The sequence below is a fragment of the Rattus rattus genome, chromosome 14 (assembly GCF_011064425.1).
Source record: "Rattus rattus isolate New Zealand chromosome 14, Rrattus_CSIRO_v1, whole genome shotgun sequence".
Lineage (NCBI taxonomy): Eukaryota > Metazoa > Chordata > Mammalia > Rodentia > Muridae > Rattus > Rattus rattus.
In genome coordinates, this window is record NC_046167.1 from 17,749,048 (window position 1) to 17,767,892 (window position 18,845).

At 44.3% G+C, this 18,845-nt stretch overlaps 1 protein-coding gene across 3 annotated transcripts in view; it reads left to right on the forward strand.

Annotated features, from left to right (window-relative positions):
* Positions 1-16,022, forward strand: part of Il15ra (interleukin 15 receptor subunit alpha) — a 30,437-nt gene extending 14,415 nt beyond the window's left edge. The window contains exons 3-7 of one of the 3 annotated variants that reach the window (XM_032884848.1): positions 1,438-1,530; positions 4,562-4,759; positions 5,230-5,262; positions 12,989-13,064; positions 15,172-16,022. In XM_032884848.1, the coding sequence (XP_032740739.1) occupies positions 1,438-1,530; positions 4,562-4,759; positions 5,230-5,262; positions 12,989-13,064; positions 15,172-15,307 (536 nt within the window). In that variant the 3' untranslated portion in view covers positions 15,308-16,022. The remainder of the gene's footprint in view (positions 1-1,437; positions 1,531-4,561; positions 4,760-5,229; positions 5,263-12,988; positions 13,065-15,171) is intronic. The other 2 variants (XM_032884849.1, XM_032884850.1) reach the window with 2 other exon arrangements.
* Positions 16,023-18,845: the final 2,823 nt, after the last annotated feature.

Below are 18,845 nucleotides of genomic sequence, written 5' to 3' on the forward strand. Positions count from 1 at the left end.
CCCTAGCTCTGAAAAAAAGAAAAAAGAAAAAGAAAAAAAAAAAGAATTAAGTGGAACCTGGTGAATGTCAACTATTACAACCATCGATGTTTGTTTTGGCATGAGAGTAGCAGGAGGTTTTGGATGAGGGGGTGTGCTCAGTCTTACCACCCTGAGAACTTATTGGATCTCTAGCAAGGCAGAAGTCTGTGGGAGAACATACAGTGTTCTTGTTGCTGGAAATCAGGAAGTTGGGTAAACCTAACAAGCAAAATACTCCTCGATTACCCACCCCTGCCATGTCCAATTAATGCTAAAGAACAACGATAATAATAAAAACTCTGGGGGGTGGTGGTGGTGCCTGCCTTTCATCTCAGGAGGCAGATGGCTGGATCTCCAAGGTCAAGGCCTAGTCTGAACGATAAAGAACAACAAAACAATGAAGGTTGTGAGAATCAACTTTAAAAAAAAAAAAATCAGGGGTTGGGATTTGGCTCAGTGGTAGGCGCTTGCCTAGCAAAAAGCGCAAGGGAAAACCCTGGGTTGGTCCCCAGCTCCAAAAAAAAAAAAGGAAAAAAAAAAAAAATCACCCACGGCTGGAGGAAGGCCAACGTTCTTGGGATGGAAGCTGCTTGGTGGTGCTTCCAGGAACACTAACCCCCATTCTGCTCCCTAGAGAAAGAAAGTGTCCCAGAGTCTTCCAGGAGAGTAATGCTCAAGCAGGAATCGCATGTATGTGAGGATGTGCCCACATATGTGAGCACAAAGGATGTCCTCTGCTGTCCCTCTCTCCATCTTGTTTTCTGACACACCGTCTCTCTCTGAACTTACTGATTGACTGGGTAGTGGGCTGTGCAGAGTGGCCTGCCTCCACTCCCTGCCACCAGCACTAAGGTTACAGACTTGGACAATCATAGTCAGAGTTTTACAAGGTACTGGGGATTAGAACCCAGATCCTTATGCTTGTAGCACAGCCGTCGCTCCAACCCTGTAATTGGAATCTCAGAACCCAAAGACTGGAAGGATCTTTAAGTAAGTCTCATCTGATCCAAAGGTTTTGCTCCACGGTCATTTTACTACCACCAGCTCCCTTCACTGTTTCCCCCTAGCTCTTGTGAGATGAGTATTTTCCCTAAATAAATGAACTCTGTTGAGCGATACTCTGTTTTCCCCCATGAAAAACCAGTATGATAAAACTAACGTCACGTGTATCATTCCGTACAAAAATATTTGATGACTGACCTGTGGAAGATACTAGAAAAGCAGTTTATAGACTCAAAAGTTTACGTTTGAGTTGGGAAACCAATATTCACTTCCTGTGCTTTCTAGCCTGGTCCCAGGAAGCCAGAAATAAATGTGCATTGATTCATTCATTATTTGTATTTGTAGCTAGTTCTGAGACTGCCCCAGATTCTTCCCTCAGAAACCGTAAATGCCGTGTGACTATTCTCTCTCTAGGAGACCCCTCCCTAGCTCACTACAGTCCAGTACCAACGGTAGTGACGCCAAAGGTGACCTCACAACCAGAGAGCCTCTCCCCTCCTGAAAAAGGTAGGAACCCTGGGAAAATATTAAGAGCTATTACCTAACTCAATCCCCTAACATAGATGCCATAGCCCATTGCAACCCAGGCAACAGAACTTTGTAAGAGTCAGAGCTTATAGCTGGGTGGCAGTGGCACACCCCTTTAATCCCGGCACTTGGGAGTTTGAGGTCAGCCTGGTCTACAGAATGAGTTCTAGGGCAAACAGCGCTACCCAGAGAGACCCCGTCTCCAAAACTCAAAACGGAACCAAAACAGAAAGATTCAGACCTGATAGTGTCTTAGCTTTTCTTTTTAATCAAAAGTTATTTGGTATCTAGAATTCGTATGTCCATAATTCATAATGGCTTAGAGTCGACCACTAACATGTCAGACCACAGTTAGCTGTAGATACTGACCTGTATGGAGAACTGAGAAGCATCTGAGATTTGCTCTCATTATGCTTACCTCCCCCGTGGGGGGCTTTCCCACATGGCCCAGGAGCACGTGTGCATCAGTTCCAGCCACCAGGCAGCAGGATGCGCCAGAATGCAAGCCCTGCATGTATGGTGGGCTGAACTGTGCCAGAGAAAGTCACAGCGGCAGGAGCTTAAGCAGTCAGTCTCGTCACTCCCACAGTCAAGAGCAGAAAGAAACAAAAGCCAGCACACTCCTTTGCATAATCGTGCTCTGGTCAAGTTCTCACTCATAAAAGAGTCCAGGAGCACTATGCTGCCTACAGAATGGAGATACTGACAGTGGGACCCCTCTTCCCACATCAATTAACTTAGTCAAGACAACCCCCCCCCCACAGACAAGTGCACGGGCCAGTGTAGACAATTTGAAGGATCGAGATATAGAAATACTGCATGAACATCAGCTCTCTCTCTCAGTCCCTGCCTTCCTTCTTTGCTTCCTTTCTGTCAGGGTCTCACTCTAGACCCAAGGCTAGCTTCAAGCTCACCCTCCAGAGTACTCAGATTATATGTGCCACTGAACCCAGCTCCATGTTTCGTACTTCTCTCGGGTGTGACGTAGGCCACCCCAATGTCTTCAGCACTTGTCTCAGTACTGACATGTGAACCCTGTGCTCTCCGCCCTGTGATGCTCTCGCTTCCCACGAAGCGCTTTGCTCTCTTTGTTGTCCCATTATCCCCTTTGTGGTTTCTTCTCGCTTCTTCCTTCCATTCCCCAAATATGGAAACCTCTGTTTTCAATCATTCTGACTCATTCAACTGGCCAGACCTTCCCATAGGCCGGAACTCAGTCTTCAATTCACAAGGAACTTACTGGAAAACTCCAGTTGGTCTGGGGTAAGGTCTGAGAATCAACAGCACTGGTGGTTTCCCAGATGGTCCTGAGGAATCCCAGGGTGGGGACTTTTGTTCTAAGGAGGATGGAGAGGTTTCCAAATCTCATGCCACTGCAACATAGAAGGCTCTAGCTCAAAAATTAATAGTAACAAAATAGGGCTGGCACTATAGTTCTTTGGTAGAATGTTTCCCCTAGCATGCATAAGGTTCTAGGCTCAACTTCTAGTACTATTAGGAAAATAATAATAATAACAATAATGATGATGATGATGATTCTGGTGAATATGTTACATGTAAACAGAAGAAAGTGGTAGAAACTTGACTTATTTAAGATGGGAGCAGTCCCCAAGTGTCTTTAGTCTGAATCACGCCATGTTTACTCAAGAGACAAAAATGATCAATTCGTCTCTCTCAGCCTTTCCTCTGTGTCCCAAATATTTGTTCACATGTTCCTCACAGAGACAAACATGTACAATCATAATCTTGGACACTAACTGGTGTGACCGCCTGCGGGTGCTTGGATGTGAGCGCTCTGCAGGGTCCGTAGTTTAGGGACGGAGAGATACGAACAAGTAGTACCAATGGACTGAAGGGTGTGAGCACTTCTTACGCGGCGAATGACTAAGGGAGTGTGGGAACAGGACACACCCTGCCTCTGGAGCACCAGGATACTTACCGATTTACTCAGGCTGAATTTCCCAAGCTAGAGTTTGCCATAGTGGAAGATTTGTTTTCAACAGGAAGGGAAAGGAGAATAGGGAACCGACAGAACCCTAAACTTCAGTTTAGGGGCATCTGTCTGTCAGTGATGAACGAGGAAGACAGAAACCTAAACCCAGGTACTGGGTACCCTCCCTGGCAGCGGGAACTAAATCAGAAGAGCCTCCTCAGAGAACGTCTAGGGCATTTGGGGAAGCTGGAATAAAGCTTCTTATTTCAAAACGTCATGCCAGCGTGTGAACAGTCAGGTGTGATGGTGCTCACCTTTGATCTCAGCTCTCAGGAGACAGAGAGACAGGTAGATCCCTATGAGTTCGAAGACATCCTGGTCTACATAACAAGTTCCATGTCAGCCAGGGGTACTGAATAGACCCTGTTTCAAGAAACAACAGAACTGAAGGGAAACCAGCATTCCATCTGCCTTTTCCAAGTACAGTTCCACTTGTGTCTTGGCATCAAGTCTTTGAGAATTTAGTATACCTTCTTCATCAGAGAACAAGCATATCCGCTCCTCCTCCTCCTCCTCCTCCTCCTCCTCCTCTTCTTCTTCTTCTTCTTCTTCTTCTTATTCTTCTTCTTCTTCTTCTTCTTCTTCTTCTTCTTCTTCTTTTCTTCTTCTTCTTCTTCTGCTGCTCCCCCTTCTTCTCCCTCTTCTCCTCGTCTTCTCTCGCTCCTCTTCTTCTTCTCTTCTTCTTCTTCTTCTTCTTCTTCTTCTTCTTCTTCTTCTTCTTCTTCTTCTTCTTCTTCTTCTTCTTCTTCTTCTTCTTCTTCTTCTTCTTCTTCTCCCCCCTCCTTCTTCTTCTTCTTCTTCTTCTTCTTCTTCTTCTCTCTCTCTCTCTCCACAAATAAATGACTATATTATTTGGAGTTATCACAAGTACTATTGCCCAGTGGATAGCTATGCCATCTACTTAGGGAACCATTTTCTGAAAGGGTGTTAGCCAGGACAGGCTCATTAAAATGAGTCCTTGGGTCCCACCAGGCCCTAGTCTGAGTTTTTATGTCTCTGTCTTGGAATTTCCTGCAGAGCCAGAAGCTTTATCTCCCAAATCAGATACCACAGTGGCCACAGAGACAGCTATTGTGCCTGGCTCCAGGCTGACACCATCCCAAGCAGCTTCTGCAGGAACTACAGGGACGGACAGACACAAGTCCTCCCCAGCCCCATCTCTTGCAACAACAATGACCTTGGAGCCTACAGCCTCCACCTCCCTCAGGATAACAGGTTAGCTTGAGTTTTGCATGAGGACAGGCCAGTTTCCCACATACTGCTTCTGAGACCTGGGTTGGGATCTTACAGGAAGATGTCTGTATTAGCTTTGGACCACTTGTGCTCAATTTGGGACTGACAGAGTGGTCCTGTCGCCTGTTGGCTGCCATCACAGTTAACTGGTTTTTGCCATCTCCACTGTAAGGATAGCCAGAAAGGAGACCCCTCCTCTCAAATATGATGTGGCTTATTGATGTGAATGGTAGACAGTGGCAAAAGTATTGTTCTTTTCTAAGGCATGGCCAATGCTTAGATGTGACCAAATACCTCAGCCAATTAATCTGTTTGTTTTGCTAAGACCAGTTTGGTTATGTCAGATCCAAGTCTTTTATGGTTCTAAGATACTAGCTAATCTCTCTAGCTTCATGAGACCCCGATGATCTTGGGAGTCCAGCCCTGACTCAGCTCTCCTCTCTCCTCTGCAGAGATTTCTCCGCACAGTTCCGAAATGACAAAAGGTGAGTATTTTCTTTTTGTTTGATGTGTTTATAACCAGGGCACTACAAAGCCGACCCAGCATGCTCATCAGCCTGGTCCAGGCCACTCTAGCACAGTCGCCAGCAGTATGCCCTTTGCCTCGCCGAAATGTTTCCGTTAGAGAGTAACTTGTAGAATACCCTAGATACTGAATTTGTTATTAGACGCTGTCACTTAAGATTGGTAGCTTCTTATTGTCATACTGGCAGCGTTCAAAGCAGGGAGTTAGTACACCTTAAAAGAGCGTGATGATTCAGCTACTCATAGTTAAGCCCCATTAGGCTCCACCCACATCCAGGCATATAAGGAAACCACAGGAGCCTGCCGCTGCTAAGATAACAGCGTTCAGTCAGAAGCTGCGCGGACCTCACCCAGGCTGGAGCACTGTGCGCACCGTACGGAGAGATAGCCCAGATGACGCCATCTAAATGGTTTCTGTTGAAAAGAAGACACGAAAGAAGAAAAGGACAGCCATGCGGAAGCCAGGCAGGAGGAAAACAGACAGTGCTTGTGAAAGGGTGGACGGAGATCTTGGAGAAGAGCAGGAAAGAAGGGAGGGCTGGGGTGCAGCTCAGTGCCGGTGAGCTTCCTCAACAAGTCTAAGGCTCGAGCTCGGTCTCCAGTGCCATAAGAAAGGGTCCGGGGTGCAGAGAGTACGACCCTAACACCGACGAGCTTTAAAAGCAACGAAAAGCACTGCAGAGATGCTTCAGCGGCAAAGAGTATTTATTGCTCTTGCAGAGGACCAGAGTTCAGTTCCTACTACTCCAGAGAGATAGAGTACAACCACTCGTATCTCCAGCTCCAGGAGATACAATAGCCTTTTCTGGGGGCACCTGAATACACACACACACACACACACACACACACACACACACACACACACACACCCCACAAATAAATATTTTTAAAGCAGATAATATAAAATGATTATAATTTAACATGGACAAAATTCTTTTTACCTTCTGTTCCTAAGTTTTCCTGCCTAAGAATGGCTCACTGACTTTTTTTTTTTTTTTCGGAGCTGGGCACCGAATCCAGGGCCTTGCGCTTGCTAGGCAAGCGCTCTACCGCTGAGCTAAATCCTCAACCCCGGCTCACTGACTTTTGTGGTCCTGCTTTTACCTGCACTGAGTAACATCTGAAAGTCAAATGTAGCTTTAGATATATTAGCAGTTTGTTGCTTGTGTAAATGATAAAATGCAAAGCCAGGCCTAGAGGTGAAGGTCTGTTCTCTCAGCTACTTAGGAGGCTGAGGCAGGAGGATTGCAAGCCCAAGACCAGCCTGGACAACTTGGTGAAACCCTATATCACAATTAAAAGTATAAAGAGGACTGGGGATGCAACTCAGTTGTAGGGTAGTTGGTTAATCCTCAGCACTGGGGGAAACAGTAGATAGACAGGCAGGTGGATGGCTAGATGACAGACAGACAGATGGATGGATGGATGGATAGATAGATAGTAGATAAATAGAGATGGGTGGGTGTGTAGGTAGACAGGTGGGTGGGCAACAGATGGACAGACAGACAGATAAGATAGATGGATGGATAAAAGGAAGACAATTTAGAGAGGCGCTTTGAAGAATATTTTCATGGAAAAATTCACTTAATGACAAGGACATGTAAATAAAAACACATTCATGATTTAAGAACACATACGAGAATTAGCCAGACGAATTTCCCCCTACGAAACACAGCACATTGCTCTTCCCATGTGGTTTAGAATTCCTTTATTCGTTTTTCAAATTCTTAATAATTTGCACATGGTCTGAAAAATAAAATAGCTAAGCTAAGCATATGTCTGTGATCCCAGCACTCAGAAGGCCAAGCAGGAGGATGGCTGTGCGTTTAAGATCAACCTGGTTACATAGTGAGTACCACGGCCATCGTGGCTGCGTAACAATACCACAGCTCAAAAAATTAAAATAAAAAAAGGTCAAAATCTGGCACAGAATGAACAGTGAAAGCTTTCGCCTCTGACTCAAAGCATTTCAGGAGATAGGAGCTGGCTTCCGTGCCTCCTTCTGGCCAGGCAGTGTAAAACCAAGCACATACAGCCAGAGTGTAAGGACAGAGGGCTTGTCATTTCACGTCTCTCCACTTACCTGCTGTCCTGATTTCCTGGTTGTCACTGTGATAAAACACTCTAACCAAAGTCAGCTTGCGTAGGAAAGGGCTTATCTGGCTGACGCTTCCAGCTCACCAAGCATCGCTGAGGGAAGTCAGAAGCTCAGGCAGGAGCTTGAAGCGGAAGCCATAGAGGACCGCTGCTTGCTCCCCCACCTTCTGGCTCGTGCTTAGGTAGCTTCCTTAAATTTTTTTCAAATAATTTGTTTTTCTGAAAGATTAATTTTTTATTATTTTATTTTTTAATATTATATTATTTATTTATCTTATTGCTTTTATTACTTTATTGTTGCGCACCTGGGTGAGCAAGTGCTCCGGAAGTCCAGAGGCATCCAAACCTCCTGGCGATAGTGAGCTGGCGAGGTAGATGCTGGGAAACCTCAGATCCTCCACCAGGGCCTCGTGTGTTCTTAATGATGAACTTTCTCTCCAGCCCCGTTAGCTAGCTTTCTTATACAACCAGGACCACAGCTGGGGAACAGTGCTTAAGACAGTGGGGCTGGACCTTCTACATCAACGAACGATCAAAGAAGTCCCCCATAGACACGCGCACAGGCCAACCTGATCTAGGCAATTCCTCCATTAAAGCTTCTCCTCTTGGCTGACTCCAGGCTGTATCAAGTTAGCAATGAATATGAGGATACTTTAGCATGTCTTAGAAATCCTCTATACCCAAACATAAAAGACATCTTGCTCTCTCTTTTTTTTTTTAATTAATTTTTATTTATATGAGTACAGTGTAGCTGTTTTGAGATGCACCAGAAGAGGGCACCAGATCCCATTACAGATGGTTGTGAGCCACCATGTGGTTGCTGGGATTTGAACTCAGGACCTCTGGAAGAGCAGTCAGTGCTCTTAACCGCTGAGCCATCTCTCCAGCCCCATCTTGCTCTCTTTAATGGCTACAGAACAGTCTGTCTCCTATAGACCTGAGCACAGTTTGTTTAGCCACCCTCCATTTTGGACGTGTACTTACTTACTGTCTTCAGCTATCTTACCAACGGTGACCGAAGACACAGATACAAGTATATTTAGATACGTGTATATTTGGATGAGAAAATCTACATGTACAATTTTTTATAGAGAGTTTCAAGCAATTTACGAGCTAACACTTATTTCTCCCATTTATGCAAAGATCAAAAATTATTCTCCTCCCTTCTGAAATGCAAATCAACCAACAGTATCTAAACCCCTACAAAGGTCATATAATTCTGTGCAAGGGATTGCGGGCAATACTACGATTTTTAAATTTTAAACTTGGCTTCATTTATACATAAGGTTTCCTTCCTTAAATGCAGTCCTGGGAACGCCTAACTGCAAGAGAAGCCAAATTTTTAGCAAAGAAATGGGTGATATTGAGTTTTCTATCGTCTGCTCATAAAGTGAATGTTGACATTAAAATCACACTAGATAGGGGTTGGGGATTTAGCTCAGTGGTAGAGCGCTTGCCTAGGAAGCGCAAGGCCCTGGGTTCGGTCCCCAGCTCCGAAAAAAAAAAAAGAAAAAAAAAATCACACTAGATTTGTAAAAGCATCTGGGACCGTGCATTTAACGTTTGACATTTAAGTGTCATCCATCGCAGCCCACCGAGACCTGTGAGTACCTGGTCATTGGTTACACGCTGCAGATGCTCACTGCCCCACTTAGACACAGGGTAAGGAGGTTTCCTCCACCTGTAAGCAGTCAGCTGAGCACATCTCTGTAAGGCAGTAGCAGCAAGGTTTGACCGCGGTTGTTGCTTAGTTGATTAACTGATAACCTCCTGGTATTTGTCTTATTGTTTTGTGATAAAGATGGACCCAAAAGCACGCTAAACAAGTGCTCCACACTGAAGTGTGTCCCCAGCCTATAGTGTTTAATACAGGTTATACAGACGGTTCTCACTGCTCTTTAAAAGTTTTATTTTTATGTTATGTATACTATACCTGCATGAATACAGGAACCTGCAGGGGTCAGAGGAAGGCATCACGTAGATCCCCTAGAGTTGGAGTCACAGGCAGTTGTGAACTACTGTGGGTATTAAGAACTGAACCTGGGGGTTGGGGATTTAGCTCAGTGGTAGAGCGCTTGCCTAGCAAACGCAAGGCCCTGGGTTCGGTCCCCAGCTCCGAAAAAAAGAAAAAAGAAAAAGAAAAAAAAAAAAAAAAAGAACTGAACCTGGGTCCTTGGCAGGAGCAGTGTGTGATCTTACACACTCAACCACCTCTCCAGCCCCAGTTACCACGATTTTTAAAAGTTGTTTCTTTTAATTCAACAGAAAGCAGCCCAAAGCTGGTGCTCAGTAAATACTGAACGAATTAGCAAACGAATACCAGGACTCAAAAGATGTTAACATTTTAATAAATCATAAGAAAATGTGGTTTACATTTGCATTGTCTTAATTATCAACTGGTTCATCTGACAGCCTTTCTCGTTTATTCAGTTATTCTAATATCTCTGAGCTTCACCTCTGTTGTTATTGAAGACTCCTGATTTTATTTTAAAAATCTTTATAATTACATTTGTGCACACACATACATACATACACACACACAGACAGAGGGGAGAGGAGGAGGGGAGGGGGAGAGGGAAAGAGAGAGAGAGAGAGAGAGAGAGAGAGAGAGAGAGAGAGAGAGAGAGAGAGAGAGAGAGAGAATACTCAGAAGACAGTTTGTGGGAGTTGGTTCTCACCTTTCCCCAGTTCCCAGGTATCGAACTCAGGATCTCAGGATGTCGAGCTTGGCTTGGTGACAGGTGTCTTCACCCACTGAGCTAACTCACTAGCCCAAGACTCTTGATTACAGATTGCAAGTCCAGCACACCAGCTGGATAGCGCTTCTGCTGCTCTCCTCAGCTTACTAGGGGTGAGAAGGTCATTTTTCCTGAATGATGCCATCCCTTGACACAGGTTTGCTAAAGTCCATGTGCTCTGCATTGGTGGCAACTGCACCTGTCATCAGCTACTGTCCAGTGAATATTGAACTCTTTACCAGGGATGGTCCTAAGTTGCCACGAAATACTGATTTTAAATGATATTGAGGTTGGGGGGATGGCTCAGTTGGTAAAAAGCAATCACCGGTGCAAGCATGAGGATCCCAGTTCAACTCTCAAAAGCCATGCAACACTGGTAGCTCATGTCTGTGATCCCGGGGTTTCTAAGGGGGGATTGGAGGCAGAGATGGGGACCCCCTAGAAGGTCTTGGGCCAGCCAGGCTGACATTCACAATGTCTCTGACCTCCATGTAATCACTGTGGAGCAGGCATGCCCATACTCGTGCAAAAGAACACACACACGCACAATCTTACATTTACAAAATTTTAAAGCCTGAGCTATAGCAATCCATTTGAACTCAGGACCTTTGGAAGAGCAGTCAGTGCTCTTCACCACTGAGCCATCCCTCCAGCCCGAATCTAACATCTCTTTAATGTATTTGTTTTTGACTCCTAAGGATAGGACCTAGGGCCTCATTGCATGGTAGACACGTACTCTAACAACATCCGCAAGTCCTGAGCTCAACTCTTCTTAAGAATCTAGGACAGTAAGGGAGGAAAGCAAAACCCTCAGCCCATGATGAACGAGTGGCTGCTCTCCCTTCAGCACCTTCCTCTGGTGCAGACTCACAGTCCTGTGTTCCCACAATGGCCTGGTTTGCTTTGATCTGCTGAGGGCTCTGCTCCCTCCCATTCACACACAGCGATTACGTCATCCTCCTGGAATGCTGGCCCTGGCTTCTCCATCTTAGTCCCAACCTATATTGTGGGCTGCTGTGGAGGTGGGAGAGTGGCTCTCATGGCCCCCTGCACCATAGCCATCTGTTCTCCACCATCTCCTTCCTTCTCCTTTCTTATATCAAACTTATATTTCTTCCTTCCCCCTCCCCCAGAAGCACAAAAGGGTGGAGAACTTGACATATGATCTGTTAATCCATTGTCTCCGGAAGTCTGGTTTTAATTTTTTGTCCAACACTGTGTGGATTAATTGGAAAGAGACTGGGGTTAGATCTCAGAATTCAAATGGTTTTGTGATTATCACTGGCCCAGGAGACTTATTTCCTGACAATGACTCTTGTTGAAAAGCCACAGGGAAAGCATAGTGAAAGTACAATGTCCACTTACTGCTGGTAATTCCTCTTTTCCAATAAGTCACTCCCCACCAGTAATGGCTGCTCAGCCTGACATCCAGTGTGGGGACAGATTACATGCAACCAATCTGAAAGAAAATAAAAATCAACCTGAGACCTCAAAACACCTTTCATTAATTTATTGTTTCCTAGTATTTTTGGTAACAACGTTGCCATGCTGAGTTTACTGTCTCTCTGAAACAACGTCTTCTTTCTGTGATTTTACTGCTTCTGATACAGTGTCATTACAAACCTCTGAGGGCAAATCCTCTTGGTGAAGGTAAAGAGTTTCTACGGTCTCATCATGACTTAATACTTTGTACCCAACACCTATCAGACCGAAGAATTTTCTGTGCATATAGTTATGACTTGTTGGAAATTTCTTAAGTGTGTTTTCAGCTAGCTTTCATTTTTTTCAATAGATTCTCATTTAGTTTATTACAATAACACGTTTTTAAGGTTATTCAAATAGCAAATAGTTAAGAATAATCAATGTTTAACAATCCAGCATACTGTATGTAGACAGATGGTCTCCAAAAGTGTCAGAGAGTCACAGAACATTGCGTTTATTATAAGATCCTGTGACTATGAGACAAGTCTGCTCCTGACAGTGCCGGTTGTGTTTTATAAAAAGGAAAGAAAAGAAACACATATCTGTCTGGTAGAGGCGCGTTATATACCAGCCATACGAAGGATATAGAATGAAATAGAGTTTATTTAGGATATGTGGAGGGGAGTTGAGGGAGTAGAGACAGAGAAAGGCAGGGAGTTGGGGGAAGAGGAGTAGAGGCTGCCTATGAGCCCCTGGCGATGGGGGAGAGGAATGGGGAGAGAAGGGACAGAGAAGAAAGAGGGGAAGAGGGCGAAGAGGGGGCACAGAGTCCCTATTTTACTGAGCCAGGCAGACCTGGCTGTTGACGGGTAACTATGTTGTGGAACTTAGAAGGGATGCAAACAGTACCCACATTCCACTTCAAAGAAGGTGATGACCATCTCTACCTACACGTGGAGTTGCCAACCACTGGAAATGCCATAATTTTATCTGCCTGCAGAATGGTGTCAAAAAGGGACAAACGACTTTGGGCTAGGATTTGTTGGACTGCGTGGTTGAGCATCCTAACAATAAAGATGCAATAACCACGCAGTGTCAGATTAGATCTCACGGAGGGCTCCTTTGCCAGTCTAGCTTTCATTTTTTTTGTTTATGGTGTTTAGATTTATTTGTATTGTTTTAAATTACACCGGGATGGGGTGGGGGAGAGAGGAATATGTGCGTGGGAGTGCAGATACCTACAGAAGCCAGAAGAGGGTACCCTATTCCCTAGAGCTGGGATTACAGATGGTTGTACTCTGTGTGTGTAATAGGAAACAGTATGTGCTCTTAATAGCTGAGCTTGAAATCACCAATAATTTACCAATTCTTGGCCATGAACTCCTTCGTGGGAGTCAAGTGGCTTTAGCTTAGTTCTGTTCTTTTTCAGTGGCCATCCCCACATCGGTTCTCTTGGTTGCTGCAGTAATTGGGTTGGTTTTCCTGACCCGGTACATCAAATCAAGGTGAGCTGCCCAGAACTGCGGGACCTAATTCTTCCTTTCTGCTAAAAGAAGCTTGATCTTAATGATTCCGAGAGGCCCTCCCGAAAGAGGAGTCCCTCTCCCGACTATAAACACTCCCATTCAGTCGCTTCTGTAGCAGGGAGGAGGAGCCCTGCGAGACTGAGCCAATAGCCATTCACTTTTCCCACAGTTCTCAGACCACGTGTTCAAAATGGTGCCGGCAGGAACTGAGTCCTGTGATACAGGGGGTCTTACCAAAGGCCATGTGTATCAGCTCCTTTCGTGACACACTCATGAATATATTCTCCATGTACTCATCACACATGGTACACCTGCTAATAGACATGTTCCTGTCAGCCTTAATTCTGCATTTCTAATACAGAAATTACACACGTGCTCCGTCACGAGTTCCCTCCGCTTCCTGACATTTCAGTTTATACCTTTCATTTTTCTCTAAGTATATTTTTCATTCCTTCCTTAAAAAAATAGTCCTCACATGGCATATTGGCTTTACCTTGCACTTTTATTTAGTAACAAACTGAAGGAGTTGGTAATTCCATACAGTAAACGTCTCTAGATCCTGCTTCCGGATTCTTGCTTGAGGGACATTAGCATTCTTGAACCGGAGCATGAAGTCACTAGGAATAAATAACTAACATATCAATATAAAATTATAGGACTTCATCTGGAGAGGTCATCAGTTGGCAAAATACTTGCCAAGCGTGTATGTGTATGAGGCCCTGGGTTTGCCCCCAGAACTTAAAAAAAAAAAAAATTATATGACTGAGCCTGGTTTTGATTAAATGAAGACTCTGAAACACGGTGATGGATCCTGACAAAATGCTATTAATCAAAACTCCTCATAAGAATTGACAATTATCTTGCCTAGGAAGCGCAAGGCCCTGGGTTCGGTCCCCAGCTCCGAAAAAAAGAACCAAAAAAAAAAAAAAGAATTGACAATTATTAATGCAAGATCAATTGATACAAATGTCACAAATCCCAGAAATAATAACTAATTAAACTAAGATTAGTATATAGCCAAGAATTTTCTTAAAAATCAAAAAATGTTACATGCCAACAAGCATAGAGAGTGATTTTAAAGGATTTTCAAAATTTTTTTATAACAGAGTGGTTTTTTATCTAATATCCTGAATTTAGAGTTATAGTTTGAAATATAAAAATTACTTAATACATTTAGATATATTATATCTTCTTAATGAATAATATATTACATTCTTTAATTAATTGGTAAATTTCATAATACAGCCAATAAACATCATATTAAAATAATATTAAGAATATTTCAAAATGCATCTCAGTGCATTTTTAAAGCAGCAATTGTAATGTCTTGGTCATCTGGTGAATCAATTCTTTCCATTAACTGATTTTTCTTTTTTTTTTTTAAACAAATTGGTTGATGGGTAGACTTACCATTCCACAGACTGGCTTTTGGTGTGCTCACCTAGATTTCTGGTTTCTGTCTCACACAAAACTCTTTACTCAATCATGGCTTGAAAATGTGTTTATCCTTAAGAAGACATTCTATGAGCCATGGTATCACTAACCAAGATACTTAGGGTCTAAAAGTCAAGGGAACTCCATGACAGGCAGACACACAGACACAGACAGAATACAGAGCCTCCCCTGCTCTTGCTAGCAGAGGCCTTTCTCTATATTTAATGCTAAATGCTAAGAACTGTTTTTAAAGCCTTGTGGATGCCCAGCAACCTCCACCCATGTCATCAAGCCTGGTGTAGCCACGGTCCTGTCTCCCCTCTCCGTCCCTTCTACCCATGCTGGTTTCTAGCAGAGGAGCGGCAGAGTTGGAGGGAGGGTGGGGTGGCATGGTCTGTTCCAGCATCATTGGTAAACCCTGGTGGATGGGCTGCAAGGTTGAAAATATCTAAATAGGATTAAAACTCTTCTATCTGCACAATCGGATAGTCTAGGTTTTCCTAATCTCTGAACAGCACAGATCTCTGAGAGCAGGGCTGATGTTTGCTAATGTAACCCAGACAGTAGTGGGCACACGTGTTCAGTGAGAGATACGTTGACTGAAGAGTGGTCCCGTTCTCTTTTCAAAACCTGTGAATTAACTATTTTATAGGCAAGCTTCTCAGCCGCGTCGTGTTGAGGTGGAAACCACGGAAACAGTACCAATGACTGTGAGGGCCCGCAGCACGGAGGACGAAGACCACACGACTTCAGAAACTCAGGGAGACCAGCCCACGCGCGGAGTCTGAAGGGAAGACACAAAGGCAGTTAGTCCAGCTGCGCCTGGACACAGGAGCTGGCACCAGGAGAGTGACTGTTGTCATAGTAGAAACCTCTGGTGTGATCTGTTTTACTGAGCCTCAGTGCCTCCCATATGCACACTTGGGTCCCCAGTATCCGGAAGGACACTACCCTTCCTCCTGGTGCATCACCGAGGCTAACTTCGCAGAGTACACGCAGTCGGAGCTCCCCTGGGAGTCGCATGCTCTCTATAAAAAGCCTCTAAGTCCACTCAGACAGCAACTCACTTCTGTTCTGCACTCTCCTTTCTATACCCTACTCTGATTTACAGTTTACAGAGATTAGCAAGTCTTCCAAGGCCCCTGTGGCACAGGAGGTGTCTGTAGAGAAGACAGAGCAGCACTCGAGCTCCTGAAGGCTTGGCTATTGGCTGCTTTGCACCTATTGGAAGAGAGCAGAGAAAGGCAGAAGAGATATTGAGCCAATGAACCCTTTTGTATAGGATTCATGACAAAAAGTGAACTCAGTGACCGTGTGTGTGTGAGAGAGTGTGTGAGTGTGTGTGTGTGTGTGTGTGTGTGTGTGTGTGTGTAAAAGTGTATATGTGCATATACATTTATATTTATACTTTCTTTTCTATTATATCTACATATTGTATACGATTTATATTTGAAAGTGCCTTGTATAGACAAAATAAAGTATCTATTTTCAGTATGGAAAGCATTAAAATCATCAACAAAGAAAAATGTTCCTCAAAGGAAAAAAAGGAGAAAAGAGGGGGTGAAAAGGTGTCTAATGTCATTGAACTCAGTTTTCTTTCAAAAAAAAAAAAAAAAAAAGGAGGCGTGGGAAAGGCCCGAGCTTAGAGGTAGCACAGACAGACCACAGCTTTGGTGGCATTGTTAACCAAATTTCCCAGTGAGTAGAAGCAACGGAAACTAAACAACGACAAGTCTGAGCCCAGCTAGCATTACACACATACATACATACATACATACATACATACATACATACATACATACATATATACATACATACATCTCTCTCTCCCTTCCCTCCTGCCGTCCTCATCTCTCCCCTTCCTGCCCATCTCCTGTTTATCACAATGATTTATAAAATCATAGGACACATTCCACATCTTTGTTCCATTTAGCATTATTATTTATCTATTGGAGAGTCACAGATAACAGAGGGCCTCACCCCTCGTAGGCAATCATCCCACCGCTAAATCATATCCCCAGTCTCCTACTTCCAAAATGTACAGATAAAAAAAATTGTGTGGAGAAGTTGGAGTCGCCTGGAGCAGCCCAAAGTCACATGGCTCAACCAACACTCCCACATGACAAAACTGGGGTGGGAAGTTAGGTAGGAGAGGAGTCAGCTGCCAGTGGACCTCCTGCATCCCTGGGTAAAGGGGAGCCGCCATAAGAATTTGTGAGGTGGGTCAAACACCTCGTTCACAAGCTACCATTCCTCGCTGGCTTCTGCCAGTCATCGTGTATGTGGTTTCTTTCCTCAAAACTAAATGAAGCCTATCCACATAGGTCATGGGCTTCCTCACAACATGGTGGTCTCCATCTAATTAGGTTGTTTACATGGTGACCGAAACACAATAGAAACGTTCAGTCTCCTTCAAGCAGCTGGGCCAGAAATGGACCCATATAACCTTTGCCATGTACTGATTGGTCACAGCAAGTCACAAGGCAGACCAGATTCAAAGACGAGAGGGAACAAAAGGGAAAGAGGGAATTCACAGAAGTTATCTTTGGTACCAGCTGCTGTATTTGTTTTTGAAACAGGAAAGTATAATTTCCTTTTAATTCTCAGCTCTCAGTCAATGACAATGAATATGAAATGAGTGGACGAATATTATGATCTGGAGGTCAGAACCTGCTAGGCACTAAGAAGTCCGTTTTCTATATTGAGTCTGAAATGCAAAGGTACACAAAACTATGAAGGACTGGAAAATTCTGCAGCTGTCAAACCTTCACCCAAGGTGACCTTCACGGGTTACAGATCTGATTTCCACTTCCTGTTCATGAGCGTTTTGTCTGCATGTCTATCTGGGCGCTACCCGTGTACCTGGTGACAGAGGCCAGAAGAGGGAGTCCGGTTCCTGAACTGGAGTTACTGGCAGTTGTGAGCCAGGAATTTAACCCATATCTTCTGCAAGAGCATCCAGTGCTTCTCCTGCTGAGCCACGTCACCGGCCCCACAGCAGTGGCGGAAGAACAACAGCAACAATAAAAACCCAAACGAATAAAAAAAAAATACATGTAAGAATCCCCAAGGTCCTAATTCCCCACTCTGCTCTTCCATTAAGGGTCTTTTACTTTTCCTATTACCTAAGATTGCCCCATTCCCGAAGAATGCTGGTTTTTAGGTAACTGTATTCCAGGTTAAGTTCATTTCTGAATATCTGTACTACCTTCCGGAGTTTGGAGAATTGGACTTCCTTTTAAACCCAACACTGGAACCTCCACATTGTTGGCATACCTCACTGTCCACTAATACCTGGGGTAGGCCTATCAGGGCATCTCACCTAGCACTCTGGGCTACTGAATATGGAATGAATGAAATACAGCCGGATGTGCCCTGCGATGGCCTTGCTATCGGTGAACTGGCTGGGGTTGTTTGTCTCTGTCAGATGTGGTGGTTTGAATGACAGTGGCCCCCATAAGGTTCTATATTTGAAGGTAGTACCAGGAGTGGGGCATTTGCTGGGACACAGCTGACCATGTTGTTTGTTGTTGTTGTTGTTGCATTGATTTTTATTGTTGAGGAATGTGAGAGACTTTAGGACTTTGGACTAGGAAAGTAGTTGAAAGGAATCCCTGGGCCTTAACGGGTCTTTCTAGTAGGATATTGGAAGAGAGCAGTGCTGGAAAGTGTGACCTGTGGAGGTCCAGCTCAAGAGGTATCAGAGGTTAACAATATTAGCAAGTGGGCTAAAACCCATGCTTGGAGCATTTTGACAAAGAATGTAGCTGCTTTCTGCCCTTGTCCTGTTAATCTGTTTGAGGCTGAGTTGAAGCTTTGAACTAATTTCGTCAGAGGAGATTTCAAGACAGCCAAATACCGAGTTTGTCACTTGGTTATTAGTAGTCACTCTTACGCAGATCTACAAGCAAAAGGAGCAAGCAGGGGAAAACCAAAACATACAGTTTGAGGAGGAAAAAAAAATAAGAGTACCAGGGATGTTGATGTTGGAGCCATGACTTGTGCATGAAGAGATAAGAAAAAAAATGAGATAATGGTGTCGTCAGCTAATCCTGCAACTTATGAAAAGAAAGGCCTAACGCTCTTGATGAGCAAAAACCAAGCTTATGCAAATGTCATCAAGGATAGGGCTGGGCTCCATCCCACCCAGGCAGCAGAACTTGGCAGTTTGGACGGTGTTCCAGCTTTTACGTCGTGAAGGATGCAGGAGGAAATGGGTTGTAGAATCTTCTTCTGAGGTAAAGGAAAACTACTGAGCCAGGTACGGAAGCCCAGAGAGGCCATTTCAGGAAACTGTGAAACCTGAATTGTGTGAGAGAGCCTCAA